General features: G+C 38.7%; 1 protein-coding gene across 4 annotated transcripts in view; it reads left to right on the forward strand.

Annotated features, from left to right (window-relative positions):
- The window catches only part of ttyh2 (tweety family member 2), a 131836-nt gene that overhangs the window by 90718 nt on the left and 20591 nt on the right, over positions 1 to 20527 (forward strand). For all 4 annotated transcript variants that reach the window (XM_087274900.1, XM_087274902.1, XM_087274901.1 and 1 more), the window contains 3 exon segments: positions 4334 to 4554; positions 8995 to 9090; positions 15526 to 15598. In XM_087274900.1, the coding sequence (XP_087131026.1) occupies positions 4334 to 4554; positions 8995 to 9090; positions 15526 to 15598 (390 nt within the window).

A 20527-nucleotide genomic window follows, 5' to 3' on the forward strand; every position in this document is an offset into this window, starting at 1 on the left:
CCATAGCAATTATTACAAGACCTGTAAGCAATAAGGTCATCATTCCCTTTCACATCCTCTCCCGTACATCCTCTTTTCTTTGTCTTACCGCTCCCCATCCACACGGTCTTTTTAATGGAGAACTAGAAAATCATATCTGGATATAGAGCAGGCAGCACCACTTAGCGCTTGTGTTCCATTTCACGCTTCAACTCTCCCATTCAAATTTAATTGCAGAAGCTCAGCGCCTACAGAAACCAGAGACAATCAATTAGAGACGCGGCGCTGGGAGAAAAATTTTGCCTTCGTATCTTAACCACTTCCTCATATGCATTACAGCTGTGGCTTAAGGAACGCAGCTTGCATGTCTAGCGTTTGTTCATTAGCTGGATTATTGGATTACGTTCAGCTCAGATATTAAAGGAGGTTTTTTTTGCAGACGTGGCCACACTATAAACTTTTGCTGTCGTTAATGTTCAGTGCAGTTTTGTCTTGTGCTCACAGTAGCCCTCAGACTTTAAGAAAATCAGTGTTTTCAGATGATGAAAGGGTTCGAGTGTGGCGCTGTTGTGTGATCTTGTGTGAAAGGATTCCGGTCAAACTATGGATAATCAATGTGGAGTTGTGTTTCCCACAGCTTTTTCAGTATGAGGTCATTACAGTCTCTAGTAGTGATGTCATGAAGCTAAAGAAGGGCTGCAGGGATTTTTGTCTGGGTCATGAGTGTTTGATTTCAGGATGTGTAGAGCATTTGACTGGGAATCCCCTGATTTTGTGCTCATTTTAGTGTTTGTTTAAAAAGAAATACACTCATATTTACTTTTTTAATTAAAAATAAATACTTTTTTTAAATTAAAGGAACATTGGAAATAAGCTAATTTTACAAATCCCATTGAGACTTGAGTTTTATCATTAATTTAATCCATTGAGCCTAATCTCTTAGTGAAAATCCCTCTTCTGATCATAATTAGCAAAAAAAGCATCTAATTATTCATTTAGTTTTTTTTTATTATTATTAAATCAGGAGTAGATTTTTATCATGGAATTTGTTGTTTGTTTGGGTTTTTATTATTATTATTATTATTATTATTTTTATTATTATTAATATTATTATTTATTTATTTTTAGTATGAGCAATAAGAATAGGCAGGGCTCAACAATAAGGGCTGCAGCGTGCAAGACACTCGGGACAGTATACAGAACGGTTACTGGCCGGATCGGGGCCAGTGCTGCCTTGTCACTAAAGTTTAATTTGGCTGTGACTGTTTGTTAATTGCGTGCTTTCATCCCCAGATGTTTGTTTCGGAAGGTGTCTCCTTTGCCCAGTAAGCGCGGTTCCTGGCATATGTGAGTCCTGCAATCGTGCTCGAGTCCGCACCAAATCAGTCAATCTAAGATCACTAGAATGAAGTGGTCTTGACTCGATTGAGCGGATAGATTGTTTTTTGATATTTTGTATTAGGCCAATTGTTCATTTGTTTTGTTCATTTCGACACTTTGAAAGAAAGATCAACATTACCTCATGATCTGACTGCAGTCCTGGGGCCTCATGTATCAACGCTGCGTACGCACAAAAACTTTGCGTACGTCAGGTTTCACGCTCAGAATCGCTCACGTTTGGATTTACTAACAATGAACTGAACGTGGGAATGTGCGCAGGTTCACGGCAGCTTTCTGGCAGGCGTACGCACATTTTTTGTGCATGTCTGTTTTATTTCCATTGGCGACTCCTAGAGGCAGTTGTGTTAAATTCCTCTCTACAAAGTGTCTGAGCCTTGCAATGGCAGCTGTATGAGACGGGTTCATCTAGCAGGTATATAAGGTTTCCATACCATACATTTGACCAGCTAAACATTAAAGAACAAACTTGCAAATAACACCGGTCTCCGGTCTACCTCCGAAAGCAGCACCTCCAATTCACATTCTGTTCAAAGTTTCTCTTTTTGCTTGCTTTTGCCATTGCTTTTTCGTTGGGTTTTCCCATTAGCATAGTCATTAGCATATTCATACGGGGGAGGAGGCAGGGAGGGGTTTTGTGCTCGTGCATGTTGCGCTCAGTTTCACGTTCATTCGGATGTACAAAAGAATATGCGTGAGATTCGGCGTACGCAGTGTTTCATACATCTGAATTTTTTTCTGCGTACGCAATGTTTTAGTATGATTTCCACGCAAGTCTTCGTACATGAGGCCCCTGGTGTTGTGATGAGAAATGCACCGCTGCACGGACCCTCTTCAGGGCTCGAAATTAACCTTTTTGCTTGGTAGCACCGGTGCTCCTAACTTAAAAAATTTAGGCGCATCAGCCAAAATTTAGTCGCACCCACCAATTATGAGCACCGTTACTACAAGTTTTATACAAACAGATTTATTGTATTTGAAATCAACACTAATCAAAATAATAAGAAAAAAAATTAATATATATATATATATGCAAGCGTGAGGAAAATATGTCTCAACGAAATCCCGTTATCACAAGAAAATAGATTTTTATAACATAAGTGAGTGACCAAAGCATACACGGAGCGCTCACTGGCCCTGCACGCACTGCTTGACATGAATCTGTTAACGGTATAACTGTGCTGTTCTCACAAGTGCTGTCTGATATTGCACTGATGCTTTTGACATATGCTGTACCTTATTATATGCATACATGTTAATAGCAATACCGGAGTAGCGATAATAGTTTACTCAGTGCAAGCCTGTATGCGATGGTGTACGTGGTGTTCAATTTGACATATGCTGTCCGCCGTGCAAGGGGCAGCTATCTGGCGATTATATGAAGGATTAAACAGAAGCTCTCGTGCTAGATGTGGCAAATAGTTACCTGAAAACTTCATCTCACAGACTTATCATAGCGGACTTGAAGCCAACGGAAGTCTTCTACTCTTGGAAAAGTGTAGATGGTGGATTAACATTCAGCACATGATCACTAGTAAGATGTGTCATTATTTATAACTTTGGATGCCATGGCTTCTAAAACTAAATCTGTCCGCGTTATCTTCATTCTCATCTTCATCTTCGCTTTAGTTTTCCGCGCGCGGTAGTAGCTCTCCCTGTCATCCGATGCCAGAAGGCGCTGACTGAGTAATTGACAGCTGATATTAACCAATCATTCACGTTCAGTGCTAGAGCAGTGGTGGGCCAATAAGAAGAGCGTGAAGGCGGGGCAAGCATTACGGACTTTACATTACGGCAGCAAGATGACATGACAACTGTTTAAAACCATTCCTGAGCGCTGCGTTTCGCGTTCCAAGTGCAGACAAAGAGCTTAGAGATGCATTCTGCGTGAATGTCTCCCTAATCCGCGCATGTGGTGAACATTTTGCAGTAAAAACTGGTCGCACACAACAATTTTAAGCACTCGCAGAAATGCTCCCAAATATATTTTAAGGTCGCATAGATAAAATTTTGGGCGCATATGCGACCAAAATGGTCGCAATTTCGAGCCCTGCTCTTCATAGACTTTCTTTAGCATTCTTAGTCTACATTTAAAAAAAAAACCCTCAGAGGCCATAATTGACTAAAAAAATAGGCTAACATGATTATTATGTTGATGGATAAAGCAAGAACAAGAAGTGAAATGCATTTTAAATCTAGTTTTACAAATAAATGAAAAATAAAAATATTGACAGTATTATAGACTGATGTAATGAGCAACCAAAAAACATAAAATTGTTGTAGTTTTCACCAAAACCATTCACTTTAATGAATCGAATCAATATTGTATTTAAATTAAATCATTTTAAATGGTCAGTTGTGTTTAAAGACGATATGCTGAATAACTAAATGGCTAACTTGTTTTTGGTGGGGCCAGAGAAAATTTTGGCAGGGTAAGTAAAAATCTGAACCACTGGCCCGATCGGGCCAGTAGAAAAAATGCCTAGCGCTGAACCCTAATAGGTATACAATTCGATAGGTGGTTTATTCCGCTGTGGCTACATCTGATTAATAAGGAACTAAGCCGAAAAGAAAATGAATGGGCCGTCACGGTAGCACATTGGGTAGCATGATTACCTCACAGCAAGAAGGTTGCTGGTTCGAGCCATGGCTGGGTCAGTTGGCATTTCTGTGTGGAGTTTGCATGTTCCCCCCATGTTGGCGTGCTGCTGCATGAAAAGAAACACATAAATCCTGTAGCACATTTAGACAGGCCATTCTGGGGAAGGTGGAGGGTTTTAGATTAACTGACAGCAAACTGCAGGACCAGGTTACAACACACACTGTAAATATTAGCATTACAGAATCAGTCAGTTTTCTTGCAGAATGTGTATAAAGGACCAGCTGTTGACCCCCGTGTTTCTGAAAATCACAAAAGCATATCTGATTTAGCTCACTGTAATATTCCTTCTCACAGGTGACGGGTACTATGGGAGGCATGCAGAGCAGTCTGAATGATCATCTGTCTCGGCTGGGCGAGATCTTCGCCACGCGAGGAGATTTTGTGCAGACGCTACATTTCATGCAACAGATGTCAGACAACATCATTAAACAGCTGCTGGGACTTCCAGACTGGGAAAAAGCTAAAGTAGACCTGGCCGTCATCGCTGACCAGACTGCATACGTGGAGTACTACAGGTATTGTTGACAGCTTTAAACCACAATGTTTTCTCTAATAGGTTTATTTTCTACTCTTGTTTTGCAGCTGGAAAAAAAATATTATGATTTTTTGGTAACACTTTACTTGAAGGAGGTATTTAAAGGAGGTCATTATTCCACCTTTATCATTATAAAATCAAGTCATGAATACAAATGAGATTTTAGGCATGCTTTATGATGGCAACTGTCGTTAAGTGTGATGCGCTCAGTTATGTCATTTTAAATGCTGTTGAACTATCCCCTAGTCCCCCAGGTTCAACGATCGGTCAGAGGCTTCAAATAAGTGTCAATTAATTTAATGAATCAAATGGATAAAGCATACAGAGTACTCTGGGCTGCAGAATAAACCCTTTACAGTATGAGATTCACATGTGGGCATTCCACATCACTCTAACCCTCGCAGCCAAGTATATATCGCCGATTTCCCTTCGGCCCCGCCCAGGGGCACTTCAGTAAAGCCTGATTTATACTTCTGCGTCAAACACCGGCGTATGCTACGGCGCTGACGCATAGCCCTTCGCCGTGGCCATCGCCGTCACTGACGTGCACCTCTCAAAAAATGTAACAACACGTCACAACGACGCGTAGCGCAAGCTCTGTGATTGGTCGTCTTGGTAGCACTGACGAGTCTGGGCGGGACCGAGAGCCGCGCGAATGGCGCGAGCGATTGTTTACAAGTGTGGAGTCCCGTGAAGGAGCTCCGGATGGAAAGTTTTGTTTTGTGTTTACCTCATAGTTAAAGTTGTTGCACGTACGCCGGTTCCTGCCTCAAAATGAGCGAGTTTGAGCCACTTGTACATCCCGAAAGTGTTCAGGAAATGCAAAAAAGTAGCGAAGAAACTCGACACCGAGGAACATTTACACCTCACTGCCAACTAGCGTTTCGGAAGTGTTAATGCAGACCAACAGAGACAGCGCGCAGAAGTATAAATGCACAGCCACGCGCGTTGCCTGCGCCGTGGGTTACGCCGGTCACCTGACGCAGAAGTATAAACCAGGCTTAAGAAAGATCCTCCATCCAGATCAGTTCCAACATCAATTCAATCATCAGTTGTTAAGCAGAACAGCAAATCTGCACAGAAAAAGTTACGCATCCACATAACAGAGCCTGCAAGAGAGTGAGCTTGAGCTCCTCCTGCACGTGATTGTTCCTGTAAATGAGCACACTCTGGAACAAAAAATTTAACATTAAGTTAATAGGGAGTACAGAGGAGTTAGCTTCTTGGTTATCAGTCACACAAAGGCCCAGCTGTTATGGAGCAAAATAATATGAGGTTAGCACATAAGCTTATATGAGGATAAACACATCAGCATAGGTTCATGCAAGTAGTTAAAAACAGAATTAAACTATTAATGCAAGGATTAGTCTATTAATGCATAAGATGAAGTTTAAATCATCAAACATTCCTTCAATGCAAAGGTGACTTCAGTTTGTCTTTGTAATGACAACTTGACTGTGACGTCCTGTGACGTTAGTGGAGTTTCCTGACAATTATAGAAATCACCTGTCGTTGACTACTGTAAAAAAAGTTGACTCAACTTAAAATTGTAAGGCATCTTGCTGCAGAGCTTTTTGAGTTGTTTTACCTTAAATTGAGTGCAGTACTCGGGTTAAAAGTAGAGTCAACTCAAAAAAGCTGTGCAGCAAGTTGCCTTAAAGTTTAAAGTTGAGTCAACTTTATTTTTAATTTTGAAACAGGCTTCTGCACATTGGACTGGATTGTTTTTGCTTTTATTATTTTTATTTATTTTGTTTCTTTAAAGGGCACATAGTTTACCCCTTTTTTAAGATTTAATATTAATATTATGGTTCTTCTGAGTGTGCCAGTTTAAGTCAGTTCAAAACACAATTCAGATATTTGTTATTATAATGTGTTTAACAGTGTCATTTGACATGGTGCAACATATGCTGGGGCATGAATCACAAAGGTGTCTGATTTCAAATTAACGGTGCTTTAAAAAGTCCTTAAATGGCACCTATTTTACAACCTTTACAAGATGTAAGCTAAGCCTTTGGTGTCTGTAGAATGTGTCTGTAAAGTGTCAGCTCAAAACTCCCATCAGATAATTTATTATAGCCTCTAGAATCTGCCCAATTTGGTGTCTGAGTACACTGTATTGGGGACGCTGTGGCACAGCAAGAACGTCGTTGGTTTGAGCCTTGGCTGGGTCAGTTGGCGTTTCTGTGTGGAGTTTGCATTTTGTCCCCGTGTTCGCGTGGGTTTTCTTCCGGGTGCTACTTTTTTCCCTCACAAGTCTATGCGGTACAGATGACATGCGGTACAGATGAATTGAGTAAGCTAAAGTCTGTAGTGTATGTGTGTAAGTGGGAGTGTATGGGTGTTTCCTAGTGATAAAACATATGTGTAAAACATATGCTGGATAAGTTGGTGGTTCATTCCCCTGTGGTGACCCCAGATTAATAAAGGGACTAAGCTGAAAAGAAAATGAATGAATGAATGAGTACAGTGTAGCTGTTTTTGTAGCTTTTGGCTTTAAATGCAAATAATCTGCTTTTCTCCACCCACGTTTGTCTAATTATCATGCGTCACATTAGATAAACAGCAGTCAGTAATAAAGACAGACATGGATAAAGCCAAAACGCAGCACTTTAGTCAGAAACACCAAGTAAGTTTATTTAATGGGTTTGTGGTGGTTTATTCAAGCCTTTTTGAAATGATGAGTCACACACAAATGTCATTAGCAGTACACATACACACACACACACACACACACACAAACAAATATTAGCATTTGGGGGCATGGTGATTGTAGCGATTAAGAATTACATAGCAATTTTATTACAAACATGCTCTGTTTTAAAAATGTTTTAAGCTTATGAAAATTACGAAGAGTTAAAACAGAAATTTAAATCCCAGTTAATTTGCAAAAAAATGTACTGTGGACATGTGTTTACATGTTATTATAGCAACATGGCTCCTCTCAATCAATTTGGTGGGTGGGGAAAAACGCACTCTTACATAATTATGTGTCATATCAAAGACATCTGTGACAATGTCACTTTGCATTTAAAAGGACAAAACTGAGGTATCGTATTGGCATATAAACATGCATAAAGTCTCCTTCATATTCCATGAGATGTGTAATGTCATAATTATAAAAGTGTCTTATGAACACCCCATTCAAGTAAAGTGTTCCTGAAGTGTTACATCCTTGAATCCTCATATTTTAACTAAGTGAAATGCCAAAGTAGTCCATCAACTGCTAATGCATGACTGTGTGAGTACAGTGTGTTTTATTGTTCTATTGCAAGCCATTTCCTGCTGTTAGACTCTATAGCTCACTAGTTATTTACTGGTTCAGCTTCACCGCTGGTCATCCATCAGAACATCCTCCAGCGCTGGACTAATATTCCTGTAAGATTGCAGATGACAGCGCGATAAGTGATGACGATCACCGTCCTTTAGTTTCGTTTGCCAAAAAAGTTAATCTTTGAAAGGGGATATATTAATATTGCTGACACGTGACGGGGTTAATGTTGAACATGGGTGTGCTTGTGTCTAAGAGGGGTTTATAGAAAGAGACGTGTTCATATATTCTCTTATGACAAGACTTCAGCGTATGAAATATTAATACCTATAGAAGTTTTTCATCTATTATGAATTATTTTCAGAGACCGAGAGCTCTCTGAAGTGGCTTTGCACACACACACACACACACACACACACACACACACACACACACACACACATATCAACAATAAGGTTTTAGCGTTTAGAGGTTGTACTTTTGTAGCTCAGGAGACACCCAGATCTTTTTTGACGTCAGTATAGAAAATAAACGCAGAGGAAAGGGTAAAATATGACAAATAAAATAAGAACCAAAAGATGAGTTTAACGGTCCCACTTTATATGAAGTGTCCCTAACTATTATGTACTTACATCAGAAAAATAAATGCAATGTACTTACTGTGTTTATAATGTATTTGAGAACACTTGTGGTGCTTCTGAGTTGGGATAGAGGTTGGGTTATGGACAGGTTTGGTGGCATGGGTAGGTTTTAGGGTGGGTTAAGGTTTAAGGGATGGTCAACAGTGTATTTACAAATGGAATTACAAAAGTTAGTTACAGATGTAGTTACATACAGGTATTTAATCAAGCATAAGTACACAGTAAATACATGTATTTACACAATAAGTACATTGTAACAAACTATTAGTTCATATTTAAGTATATATTAGTTAAGGCCACTTAATAAAAAGTGGGACCAAAAACTCAAACTGGAGATATTTTTAAAAAAAATTTCTTCATTTTGGCTCCCCAAAATTCTTTTCTCTTATTTCCTTTATTTATGTCGCATATCTTGATTAGCATTTTTTAAGCCTGGCAATAGATTCAGTGAATTCTCAGATCATGTATGTATTTATTCATTCAGTGGTGACTTTTCTTTCTTCTAAAGGTGGTTGACGTACCTTTTGATACTGATCTTGGATCTGATCATCTGTCTTGCTGCTTGTCTGGGTCTGGCCAAACAATCTCGATGGTTGCTGACTACGTGAGTACAAACCTTGAGTACATCTCATTACCATGAAAAGATTTGAGAACTTTGAGTCATATCTGTTATATTAGATTTTTAAATAGATGTGTCTCAGCCAAATATTGTCAACCCAGGCTTATTATGGATGCATACCCTTGCATACATTTCTGGAGAGTGCGAAATACATCCCAAGAGCTACGTTTTTTTGCAGCTTTTGTTTTCGCAAATCCACCAGAGGCCACTTGGTATGCTTTTTCAGGTCTCAAATTTCTCTTGCGAGTGCCATTCATGCCTGCTCTTCTCACGTAAATCGACCAGAGGCTGCTGTCGACTGACTGACTGACTGACTGACTGACCGACCGACCGACCGACCGACCGACCGACCGACCGACCGACCGACCGACCGACCGACCGACCGACCGACTGACTGACTGACTGACCGACCGACCGACCACCAACTCACCCACCCAGAACATTTTCTACACCCAACCGATTGTGTTTTCAAAGGCACCGATTAACCCACCCACCCACTTTTTAAAATCAATCCAGAAAAAGAAAAGCACTCACGGCTGCCTAATTTTTACCCAGTTTTCAGATCGTACCACATTGTCACCTAGTTATTTGCTCATTTATTATTATTTTTTTTTTACTTTTGTTTTACCTGCTTTCTGGAAACCTTCTTTATTGGACTTGAACCACATCATCGGGGTCAACTCATACGACATATGCAGCGAGCCTCTTGGCAAACTGGTATTACCGGAAAAGCAATACACATTTAGGTAAGCTGGTAATGAGAAAGAAACAGAAGCCATCAGCGGCGTCATACTACCCTGTAGCATTCATTTTAAAGACAATACCTCTGTACCATACATACTATATTAGGGGTGTCAAAATTAATTGTTTCTGTGGTGCACCGCGATGCAGACACAGACAATTCGAAATCGGTTCATTAATAATCACAACCGGTTATTATGTACTGATGTCATCTCATATGCGCTATGTCGTCGTAGCTTACTATGGCGAGGGAGGCGAGCGCGAGTATTTACAAAGCTCCAACTACTTAAAAACGCAAAAACTATGCACAATTTCTCTGCGTGTGTGTTTGCTGGACACTCTTTCACTGACACAGCAGAAGCCCCCATTTCACTGCAATTGAGAGAATGAAAGTAAACTCCATTTCTCTCTCTTATTGTGGCCCGTTTGACCTGCTGGCGGGACTTTTCCTAACTTTTCGGCTGTTCAGTGATACTTATGCCAACAGACACGAGCGCGTGTGTGCAGAGTTTTCTATCATAGATCAGCTGTGATTGCTGCTGCCATTTTTCTGTGTCCTTCATCTGTAAAGAGCGCCAGCACATAAGAGCCAATCGCAGCCCTTTCTGTTGAGCACGTGACCAATCATATGGGTGTAAGAAAGACTTGCTAGACAGGACTCAGAATACAAGCTGGATATTTATATTTGTTTATTTGATATAAATGTGTGTGTTGTTTAAAGGTTCAGTTTATATATCTGACTGTTTGTATTAAAGGACAAAATTGTATTACAAGCAGTTTAGAAATATTGTTATACTGTACATTTTTAATACAATAATGGCTGTGCTGTGAAATATGCAACTGTGTATGGAAAGCATCGACAATGCACTGTGATGCACAGAGATATCGAATTAAACCGAATCGATGGCATGATAATTGTAACCAAACCGTGAGACCAGTATAGGTTCACACCTCTATGCTATATGTACCTCTGGCTACATAATTCACGCTCTCCAGAAATGCAGATCGGGTACATATTCACAATGAGCCTGTGTTGAATATTGTCCTATAAATGTTCTCCTAACCAACCGTACATCAACAGAAAGTTTATTTATAAAGTTCATGTTTAAATCTCAATTTCCCCAAAAAAATTACCCTTTGGACTGCTTTTGTGGTTCAGGTAGCATTTTTTAAAAATAAGCAAAAACTGCAGTGAAAAACAAAAAGCATTGAATTTTAAGGGTTTTATAACACTCATCTAACTAATATGTAGGCGAAAATGTATCTCAGGGAAGAAAAACAGCAATAAAAAATGCATGATGTGACCCCATTTAAAAAGTTACGACATAATATTGAATAGAAACAAGTTAATTAAAATAAGGATCAAAGCAAAAAGAACAGCAAATAAAATGTTCTCTTCATTCTCAAAGGATTTTCTTGAAATTAAAGTGAAAGAGAACAGAGTGTTGAGCTTCACTACAGTTCCTATTCAAGTGACATTAAAGAAACTGATAGATAGCAGTACTTGTTCAATTATCAGCTGGGTTTTGCTGTGTAATATTTCCTAAAGTGGAAAGCGTGTCATTTCTGAATACAAAATTATTGCTGTCACGTTCAATTTAATATAAAACATTGGACGTGTTCGGCAGTCTTATAAAAAGGGCTGAGGCTAAGAGTGATTTAAAGTTGAGGTCAAATTCTTGTATACTATACATGGTAAAAAAAATGTAATTTATGTAGGGGAAAAAAAAAAAAAAAAAAAAAAAAATATATATATATATATATATATATATATATATATATATATATATATATATATATATATATATATATATATATATGGGATAAGTTCAGTGGGCTGAAAGTGGTTCTGTCCACTCAAATATCTTGCTAATACACAAAAAAACAAACAACGTCACCGACAGTACAATAGGGTTCCTTTATTCATCAAGGGTTGCCACAGCGGAAGGAAGCACCAACTTATCCAGCATGTTTTACACAGCGGATGCCCTTCCAGTTGCAACCCAGTACTGGGAAACACCCATACACACTCATTCACACACACACATACTACGGCCAATTTAGTTTATTCAATTCACCTACACTGCATGTCTTTGAACTGTGGAGAAAAAAAAAACTGAGCATCTGGAGGAAACCCACGCCAATTCGGGGGAGAACATGCATACTCCACACAGAAATGCCAACTGACCCAGCCAGGACAGGAACCAGAGACCTTCTCACTGTGAGGCCACAGAGCTAACCACTGAGCCGCTGTGTTGCTCATCCATTTGAGTTTATAAACATTTAATTTTACATATATTTACTCTTATTAAACATTGTAGCATCAACTTGTTTCTTACAGTGTCTGAAATGGCTAGTTCAAGTCTCTTAAGCCCGCCTTTCTGAGCATCTACTCTGTTGTGATTGGTCTTCCAATTGCAGTGCATTTCAGAAACCAACTACCCATTACTATACTGCATCTTACTATATTAGCTTAAGCACAAGTCCTCTTAGGAAAGGTTTGCAATTTGGATTTCTTCGTAATATGGCAACAACACAAACCGTGATTACTAAACTCCTCTAGTGTTTGAGGGTCAAGGTAGATGTTGGTTGTGAACAGCAAATAAAGACCAGGCTAGGGCAGCATATTATACAAAAAAAAATTCTATATCAGAATAATAAAATATGCAATATCCATATCGCAGGAAAGTGCAATAAATTTAGTTTAATGTGCCAGGCATTTGTGTGCTGTATGCATTGGTTGTTTATTCAAATCTGACCAATCAGATGCAGCCTTTACTATCTTCACCCCCACCTCTAGCTCCTTTTAGGAGAACCTAGAGCTTGTAATAAACACTAATGCAGAGAGAGCAAAATGACAACAGCCAAATAAAAATCTGAATTTCTACTGATGCTTTCAGTCATTGGTGGTGTTTAAAAGTTTAAATGTTTTCACCTTGACAATGTTTTTTTTTTTTTTTTAATTAGCTTAGAAAAAAATCTATTACTTGTTTATTTAGTATGATCATTTTTTTAAAGGATGATAAAGTAATTAGTATAATAGTTAGTTACATTGATAAAAATATTGTTATTGTAATATATTGTTAACACTTTACAATGATATCACAGATTGCTTATTTTCCCAGTATCGTGCAGCCCTAGATTGGACTGGTTGTTTTTGTGCATGAATAATTACTACACTGTAAAACCCAACAGTCAACTTTATCAGAGGAAATAAGTGTAGTTAACTCAAAATTGACTGAAAGTTAATTCTACTCATTTGAAAAGAGTTTTGAACTCAGTGTTTAAGGTAATGAGTTAAATACCTCATTACTTCAACTTAAATGAAGTAAGTTATCAGTACTCAAATAGATTAGGTTTTTTTTTTACTCAAACGGTTTGAGTTGCCCTAACTTACTGGGTTTTACAGTACTCATTTGGTTTGAGTTCTTTTATTGGGTTTTACTGTGCTCAAATTGCTTAGTTTACTTCGTTCGTTTACTTCGATTAAGTTCACAGAACTTATTAGAACTAGTTTTTAACTTAAATGATTTGTTGCTATTGGATTCCTCAAATAGTTTGAGTTTGCTTCACTTTTGGGGTTTTACTGTGTACAAGAATTTCTGAAAGCTCACTTCAGGATGTTTTAGAATTTGGCAGGCAATAACTCAATTAATGCACTCAATTAATGCACTATAAAAAACACTGCAGACTTCTTTTTACATAAATAAACTTCGACATTATCCACCATAATCTGTAAAAGCATAAATGGGCACCTAAAACGTTGTTTCTCTTGAGCATTATTTTTGCATCTGCTTTATGATAATTAAATGCATTCACACCAATATTGTAATGCTAAAATGCTTTAATTAAAACATTTATTTATTTATGACTATTTATAGCAGAGTCTGGAATTCATCAATATACATAGAATATGGAAAGAAAAAGAAACAAATGAGTGCATTAATTAGTTAGCACATGCATAAATACAAGCATGCGTAATTACAAACATTAGTACACACAGCATACATACATGCGCATGTTCACTCACCGGCCACTTTATTAGGTACACCTTACTAGTACCGGTTTGAACCCCCATTTTGCCTTCAGAACTGCCTTAATCCTTCTTGGCATAGATTCAACAAGGTACTGGAAATATTCCTCTGAGAGATGTTGGTCCATATTGACATGATAGATTCACGCAGTTGCTGCATATTTGTCGGCTGTACATCCATGATGCTAATCTCCCGTTCCGCCACATCCAATAGAGCAAAGTTGCTCTATTGGATTGAGATTTGGTGACTGTGGAGGCCATTTTAGTACAGTGAACTCATTGTCGTGTTCAAGAAACCAGATTATTCGCACTTCATGACATAGTGTGTTATCCTGCTGGAAGTAGCCATCAGAAGGTACACTGTGGTCATAATGGGATGGACATGGTCAGCAACAAAACTCAGGTAGACTGTGACATTGACACAATGCTCAATTGATACTAAAGGGCCCAAAGTGTGCCAAGAAAATATACCCCAAACCATCACCATCACTACCAACCTGAACCATTTATACAAGGCAGGATGAATCCATGCTTTCATGTTGTTGATGCTAGTATTAGAATGTCGCAGTAGTAATCGAGACTCATCAGACCAGGCAACGTTTTTCCAATCTTCTATTGTCCAACTTTGATGAGACTGTGCGAATTGTAGCCTCAGTTTCCTGTTCTTAGCCGACAGCAGTGGCACCTGGTGTGGTTGTCTGTTGCTGTCGCCCATCCTCTTCAAGGTTCGATGTGTTGTGCGTTCAGAGATGCTCTTCTGCATACCTCGGTTGTAACGACTTTCTATCAGCTGGAACCAGTCTGGCCATTCTCCTCTAATTTCTGGCATCAACAAGGTGTTTGCGCCCACTGAACTGCCACTCACTGGATATTTTCTCTTTTTCAGACCATTCCCTGTAAACCCTAGAAATGGTTGTGCGTGTAAATCCCAGTCAATCAGCAGTTTATGAAATACTCAGACCAGCCAGTTTGGCACCAACAACCATGTCACGTTCAAAGTAACTTACAGCACCTTTCTTCCCCATTCTGATGCTGAGTTGAAAGGGTCTGCAGCAGATCGTTTTGACCATGTCTACATGCCTAAATGCATTGAGTTGCTGCCATGTGATTTGCTGATTAGAAAATTAGGTTAACAAGTAGTTGGGCAAGTGTACCCAATAAAGTGGCCGCTGAGTGTACAATGATTATTCATTATTAACAATGAATAAAGTTAGTATTCCATCTATGCTAGAAACGTAAAAATATAATCAAAACAACATTAATTGGATAAAAAGTGCATCTCTTTGGTCTCAGTAAGATACAACTAAAATGTAGTTGTCTTTCTGGTGGCACCGTGTATTTTGGTCCTAAATAAAGGACAAACAAAGAAATTTACAGACAACCACAATTTCAGGATGACATTAACAATGATTAAATTCTCAATGATTTAATTCTTCATACTGTTTATGGTATGTGTGTGTGTGTGTGTGTGTGTGTGTGTGTGTGTGTGTGTGTGTGTGTGTGTGTGTGTGTGTGTGTGTGTGTGTGTGTGTGTGTGTGTGTGTGTGTGTGTGTGTGTGTGTGTGTGTGTGTGTGTGTGTGTGTGTGTGTGTGTGTGTGTGTGTGTGTGTGTGTGTGTGTGTGTGTGTGTGTGTGTGTGTGTGCAGGATGATGGTGTTTGGGGTCTTGACTCTGATACTCAGCTGGGCGTCTCTCGGAGCTGATGTGGCCACTGCAGTGGTGAGTATACCAGCCAGCAAGTCAGTCATTCTGTTTAGCAACATTGACAATTCAAGACATCTCATTCTCAGTTTCTCCATCACATATTCACAAATCAACCTAGTATGTCTGTATTTAATGTTGTTTGCTTTGTATGTGTGTACTTATTGAGGGTCACCGCAAGTCCATCCCATTCACAAGCTCGTTTATATGGCATAGCATGACAAATAGCAGGCAACTGCAGTCCGCTTGCCTGCAGGAGGTGATACAATTTCAATTTATTGCATTTGATGTGGGTGTGCTTGCTAGCAGAGTCACTGTGGTTTTTGTGTTTATTGGGGGGAAAAAAAAGTTAAATTGCGGCCGATTTCATTACACCACATCAATAGAGGAGGAGGGAATCAAATAAATGGCTGGGAATCTAAAACCACTGTTGGATTTCTCTTATTTTACGATTCACACATGGTCTCTGATCTTTTCTAGTTTTGTAAAACCACATATAATACCCTTTTTTATACGCTAATAGTTAGTGGTCTCGGGAAGACTCTGAAAGAGGAATCTTGTGATGTGTTTGATCTTTTTGGGTAGGAAATGAAATGCAATTTTGAGAACAGAGCTCACTGAAAACATTGTCCAAGCTTAAATATGACGGCATGCATGTAAAGTAAGACTGAAGACTTCCCAAAAGCATTTTGTTGACAGCCTCGATGAGTTTAGTGCATTGCAATCAGATTAAATCCAATAAAATTGTATTAAATCAGGCAGTGTTGATGCACTGTTCATAGCTTTTTTTTTGTCTTTGGGTTTTTAGTTTAGGCTTCATTTAGGTTTAATTGAGCTAAAAGGGCTTCATCGGAGTGCATTTAGAAAATCGAAATTGGCCAATGTTTTGTGGCTGAGCTTGATTTCTTTTACTTTTAAATCTATTTTCTATTCCATACTGTTTCTCTCAGTCACTCTCCAAACACTTATTTTCCTGCTCATAACAATAACTGGCAGCTTGTAAATGCATTTAAACAGCAGCCCACAAACCAATTATAGCCATCAAGAAAGCAAACCAAGTGGAAGCACCTGCTGTATTTTAGACAGTACCGTGTCATGCATTATCTACCAATATTCATTCATTCATTTTCTTTTCGGCTTAGTCCCTTTACTAATCTGGGGTTGCCACAGCGGAATGAACCGCCAACTTATCCAGCACATGTTTTACGCAGCGGATGGCCTTCCAGCCGCAACCAATCTCTGGGATGACTCGAGCAAAATTGCGGGATTCACATATGCCATGAACCGCGCTTACTGGGCAAACGAGACAGGTTTCGAAACAAACATCTGGGAATGGTAGCACGCAATTGACAAACAGTCACAGCCAAATTAAACTTTAATGTCAAGGCAGCACTGGCCCCGATCGGTCCAGTAATCATTCTGTATACTGTCCCGAACGTCTTGCAAGCTGTGGCAGTCCTTTTTGTTGAGCCCTGCCATTAGTGAAGATCTCTCCCTCATTAGCATAGGATGTTAGTCTTGTTTTAAATCTGCCATTATGCTGACAGATAGGCATTTGTAGCTCCGCCTTCTTTTGACAAAAAAAAAAGTTCAGGAAACACAATCTCATTTCAATTTAAAGTGGCAGTCTACAAAATCGCACAATTAGGTTAAAAATGTTATAAATCATTATTTCAGGCCCATTTTGAGTTAAACTTCACACCCAAACACTTATTTTAGGGTGCTTTCTCACCTGCCTCATTTATTTCGATTGAATCGCACTAGAGTTCGTTTTCACTTTTGGTGCGGTTCGTTTGGGCAGGTGAGAATGCAGCAATTGTACTCGAGTGCGCACCAAAAGCGGACCAAATAAGCGTACCGAGACCTGCTTGAAGAGGTCGTCTCGGTGTGCTTTCAAACGAACCCTGGAGCGGTTAGTTTGTGGTGAGAATATGATCCGTACTAAAACAGGTCCAACCACAAAAAGTACTGTGACTTTTGGACTAATCCAGCTGCCGTAGGCCGATGCGCTGTGTATTATGGGATATGGAGGAAAAATATTTGTTGACAGAGTTTTACCATCAGAGGGGATAACATTACCTGATGGATCGTTGGTAATATTTCCGCAAGATGACCTTGTCGCAGTTTAGCTAAATTAATTCACGCCTCCTCCTGAAGTGACGAGCGACGAATTAAAACCCTGTTTTCCAGCCGCAGCTGCGCTTCATTCTCAAAATTTAAAGTTTGTCAAAAGCAGGCATACAATCAGTCAGTCAGTGGCGTAGCGGACGGGCCCACAGGGCCCTGCGTCGTCGCGATTTTCAATAATTGAAAATCTGGCAACCGCAATAATCAAACTCTTGGGAACAACTGTGGTCGGAACCAAAATACACAGGTCTGTGTTCTTTAAACACCTCTCAAGCGGTGGACTACTTCATTCTGATTGCTTGCTGCCGAACCGCGTCATATCATAGCTCAAAGTTGACTTGATTTGATCTCTCCTTGACGCTTATACCGGAGAAGATGCACCGCGCTGTTCCTCGCCGTCGGTTCTCATTGACACTCTCGCTACTTTCGGTTTGTGATCGCTCCTCAGTTTGTGAAGGCTTCCCCGCGTTGTCGCTCCACCCCGCCTCCCTTCCCCGCTCCTTAATTTGTGATCGCTTCCGCCACCAGGGGGCCCCGTCAGTGATCCCTGCAGGGGGGCCTCCGCATTTTCTGCCATGCCACTGCAGTCAGCGCAGTCGTCCCTCCAGAGTAAAAAGGACAGTTTGTGTCTGCCGGTTTTGTTTACGTGCGGGAGTTCATTGGCATTTTCCCGCATGTGAATTCTGACCAATCAATAAGCAGTTTAGGAAATATGTTCAACAACATCTGGCCAATGAGAGATGTGGATTTTGTCAGATGACTGCATTTTGGTTCCTTTCAACTGGTTCGGACCAAAGCCAGCAGTGTGGTGTGAAAGCGACCCAAAGACGGCAGAAAATGCAACAATGTATCATTTATTGGCCTTGGTCCGGACCAAATGAAGTGAACTACAGATGTGAAAGCCCCCTAAATCTTGTAAAAAGAGGTACTAATAGGTGCCTCTTAAAAGGAGACTGCAGGAAAAATTAAAATACCAAAAATATAATTACTTATGTTGGAAACAGAATCCACTTATTTGCACACCATGTGTACTGTTCACGGGTTTATGTTGCTCTGTGTGTAACTAAATTAGTTTTATTTTCAGGTTGCCAGTATTTCCCCTATCAGCTCATTAACAGAGAAGTGTAGATGTGCCACCTCTTCAGCATCAGTGGACATGCTCCGCTCACTGTAATGAACTCATCTTTCCTGCAGGCATTAGACTCACACACACACACACACACTCACACACAGGGCTTTGATCCTGCCTTCACGGCTAATGAATTAATGCATAACACAAGGTATTGAGCCTCAGGAGTTCAACAGGATGTGGACTTGACTTTAAACTTCCTTGCTCTGAGAAGAGGATCAGGCGAATGCTTGAAAGATGATAGACGCATATTGCTACAGAAAAAAAGAAGAAGCTCCTAATGAGTTGCCAAGTGATAATGGCTTAGATTTCTTTGCACCTTAGGAATTTCAAATATAGAAGGGGTGGACATCAGAAATCAGGCGACAGTCTTTACTGTGATATTATATTATATTGTTCTTTCTTTTCGGCCTAGTCCCTTTATTAATCAGGGGTCGCCACAGCAGAATGAACCGCCAACTTATCCAGCATATGTTTTATGCAGCCGATGCCCTTCCAGCTGCAATCCAACACTGGGAAACACCCATACACTCTCACATATACACCATGGCCGAATTAGCCTATTCAATTCACCTATAGCGCAAGTCTTTGTACTGTGGGGGAAACCGGAGCACCCGGAGGAAACCCACGCCAACATGGGGAGAACATGCAAACTCCACACAGAAACGGCAACTGACCCAGGCTCAAACCAGCGACATTATATTATATTATATTATATTATCACATTATATTATCACATTATATTATATTATATTAAATTATATTATATTATATCATATTATACTATTTCACATTATATTATATTATATTATATTATATTATATTATATTATATCACATTATATTATATTATATTATATTATATCACATTATATTATATTATATTATATTATATTATATTATATTATATCACATTATATTATATTATATCACATTATATTATATTATATCACATTATATTGTATTACATCACATTATATTATATTATATCACATTATATTATATCATAACACATTATATTATATTATATTATATTATATTATCACATTATATTATATTATATCATAACACATTATATTATATTATATTATATTATATTATCACATTATATTATATTATATTATCACATTATATTATATTATATTATACCACATTATATTATATTATATTATATCACATTATATTATATTATATTATATTATATCACATTATATTATATTATATTATATTATCAAATTATATTATATTATATTATATCACATCATATTATATTATATGATATCACATTATATTATATTATATTATATCACATTATATTATATTATATTATATTATATTACATTTTATTGTATTGTATTGTATTTTATTATATTATAATATGTTTCCCAGAGATGGGTTGCGGCTGGAAGGGCATCCACTGCATAAAAACATGCTGGATAAGTGGCGGTTCATTCCGCTTTGGCGACCCCAGATTAATAATGGGACTAAGCCGACAAGAAAAGTAATGAAAGATTATTATATTATATTATATTGTCACATTCCTGATTAATCTCATTTGAAGTAAAATGTTGTACTTGCATAATAGATGTCTGTTGTATTGTATACTGTATATATAAATGCACGTATGCATGTATACAATTATGAATATTACTTTATTATACATATTTATAGTTATTAATGCAACCGTGAAAT

The sequence above is a fragment of the Danio rerio genome, chromosome 12, assembly GCF_052040795.2.
Source record: "Danio rerio strain M-AB ecotype USA chromosome 12, GRCz13ab, whole genome shotgun sequence".
NCBI classification, from domain to species: domain Eukaryota; kingdom Metazoa; phylum Chordata; class Actinopteri; order Cypriniformes; family Danionidae; genus Danio; species Danio rerio.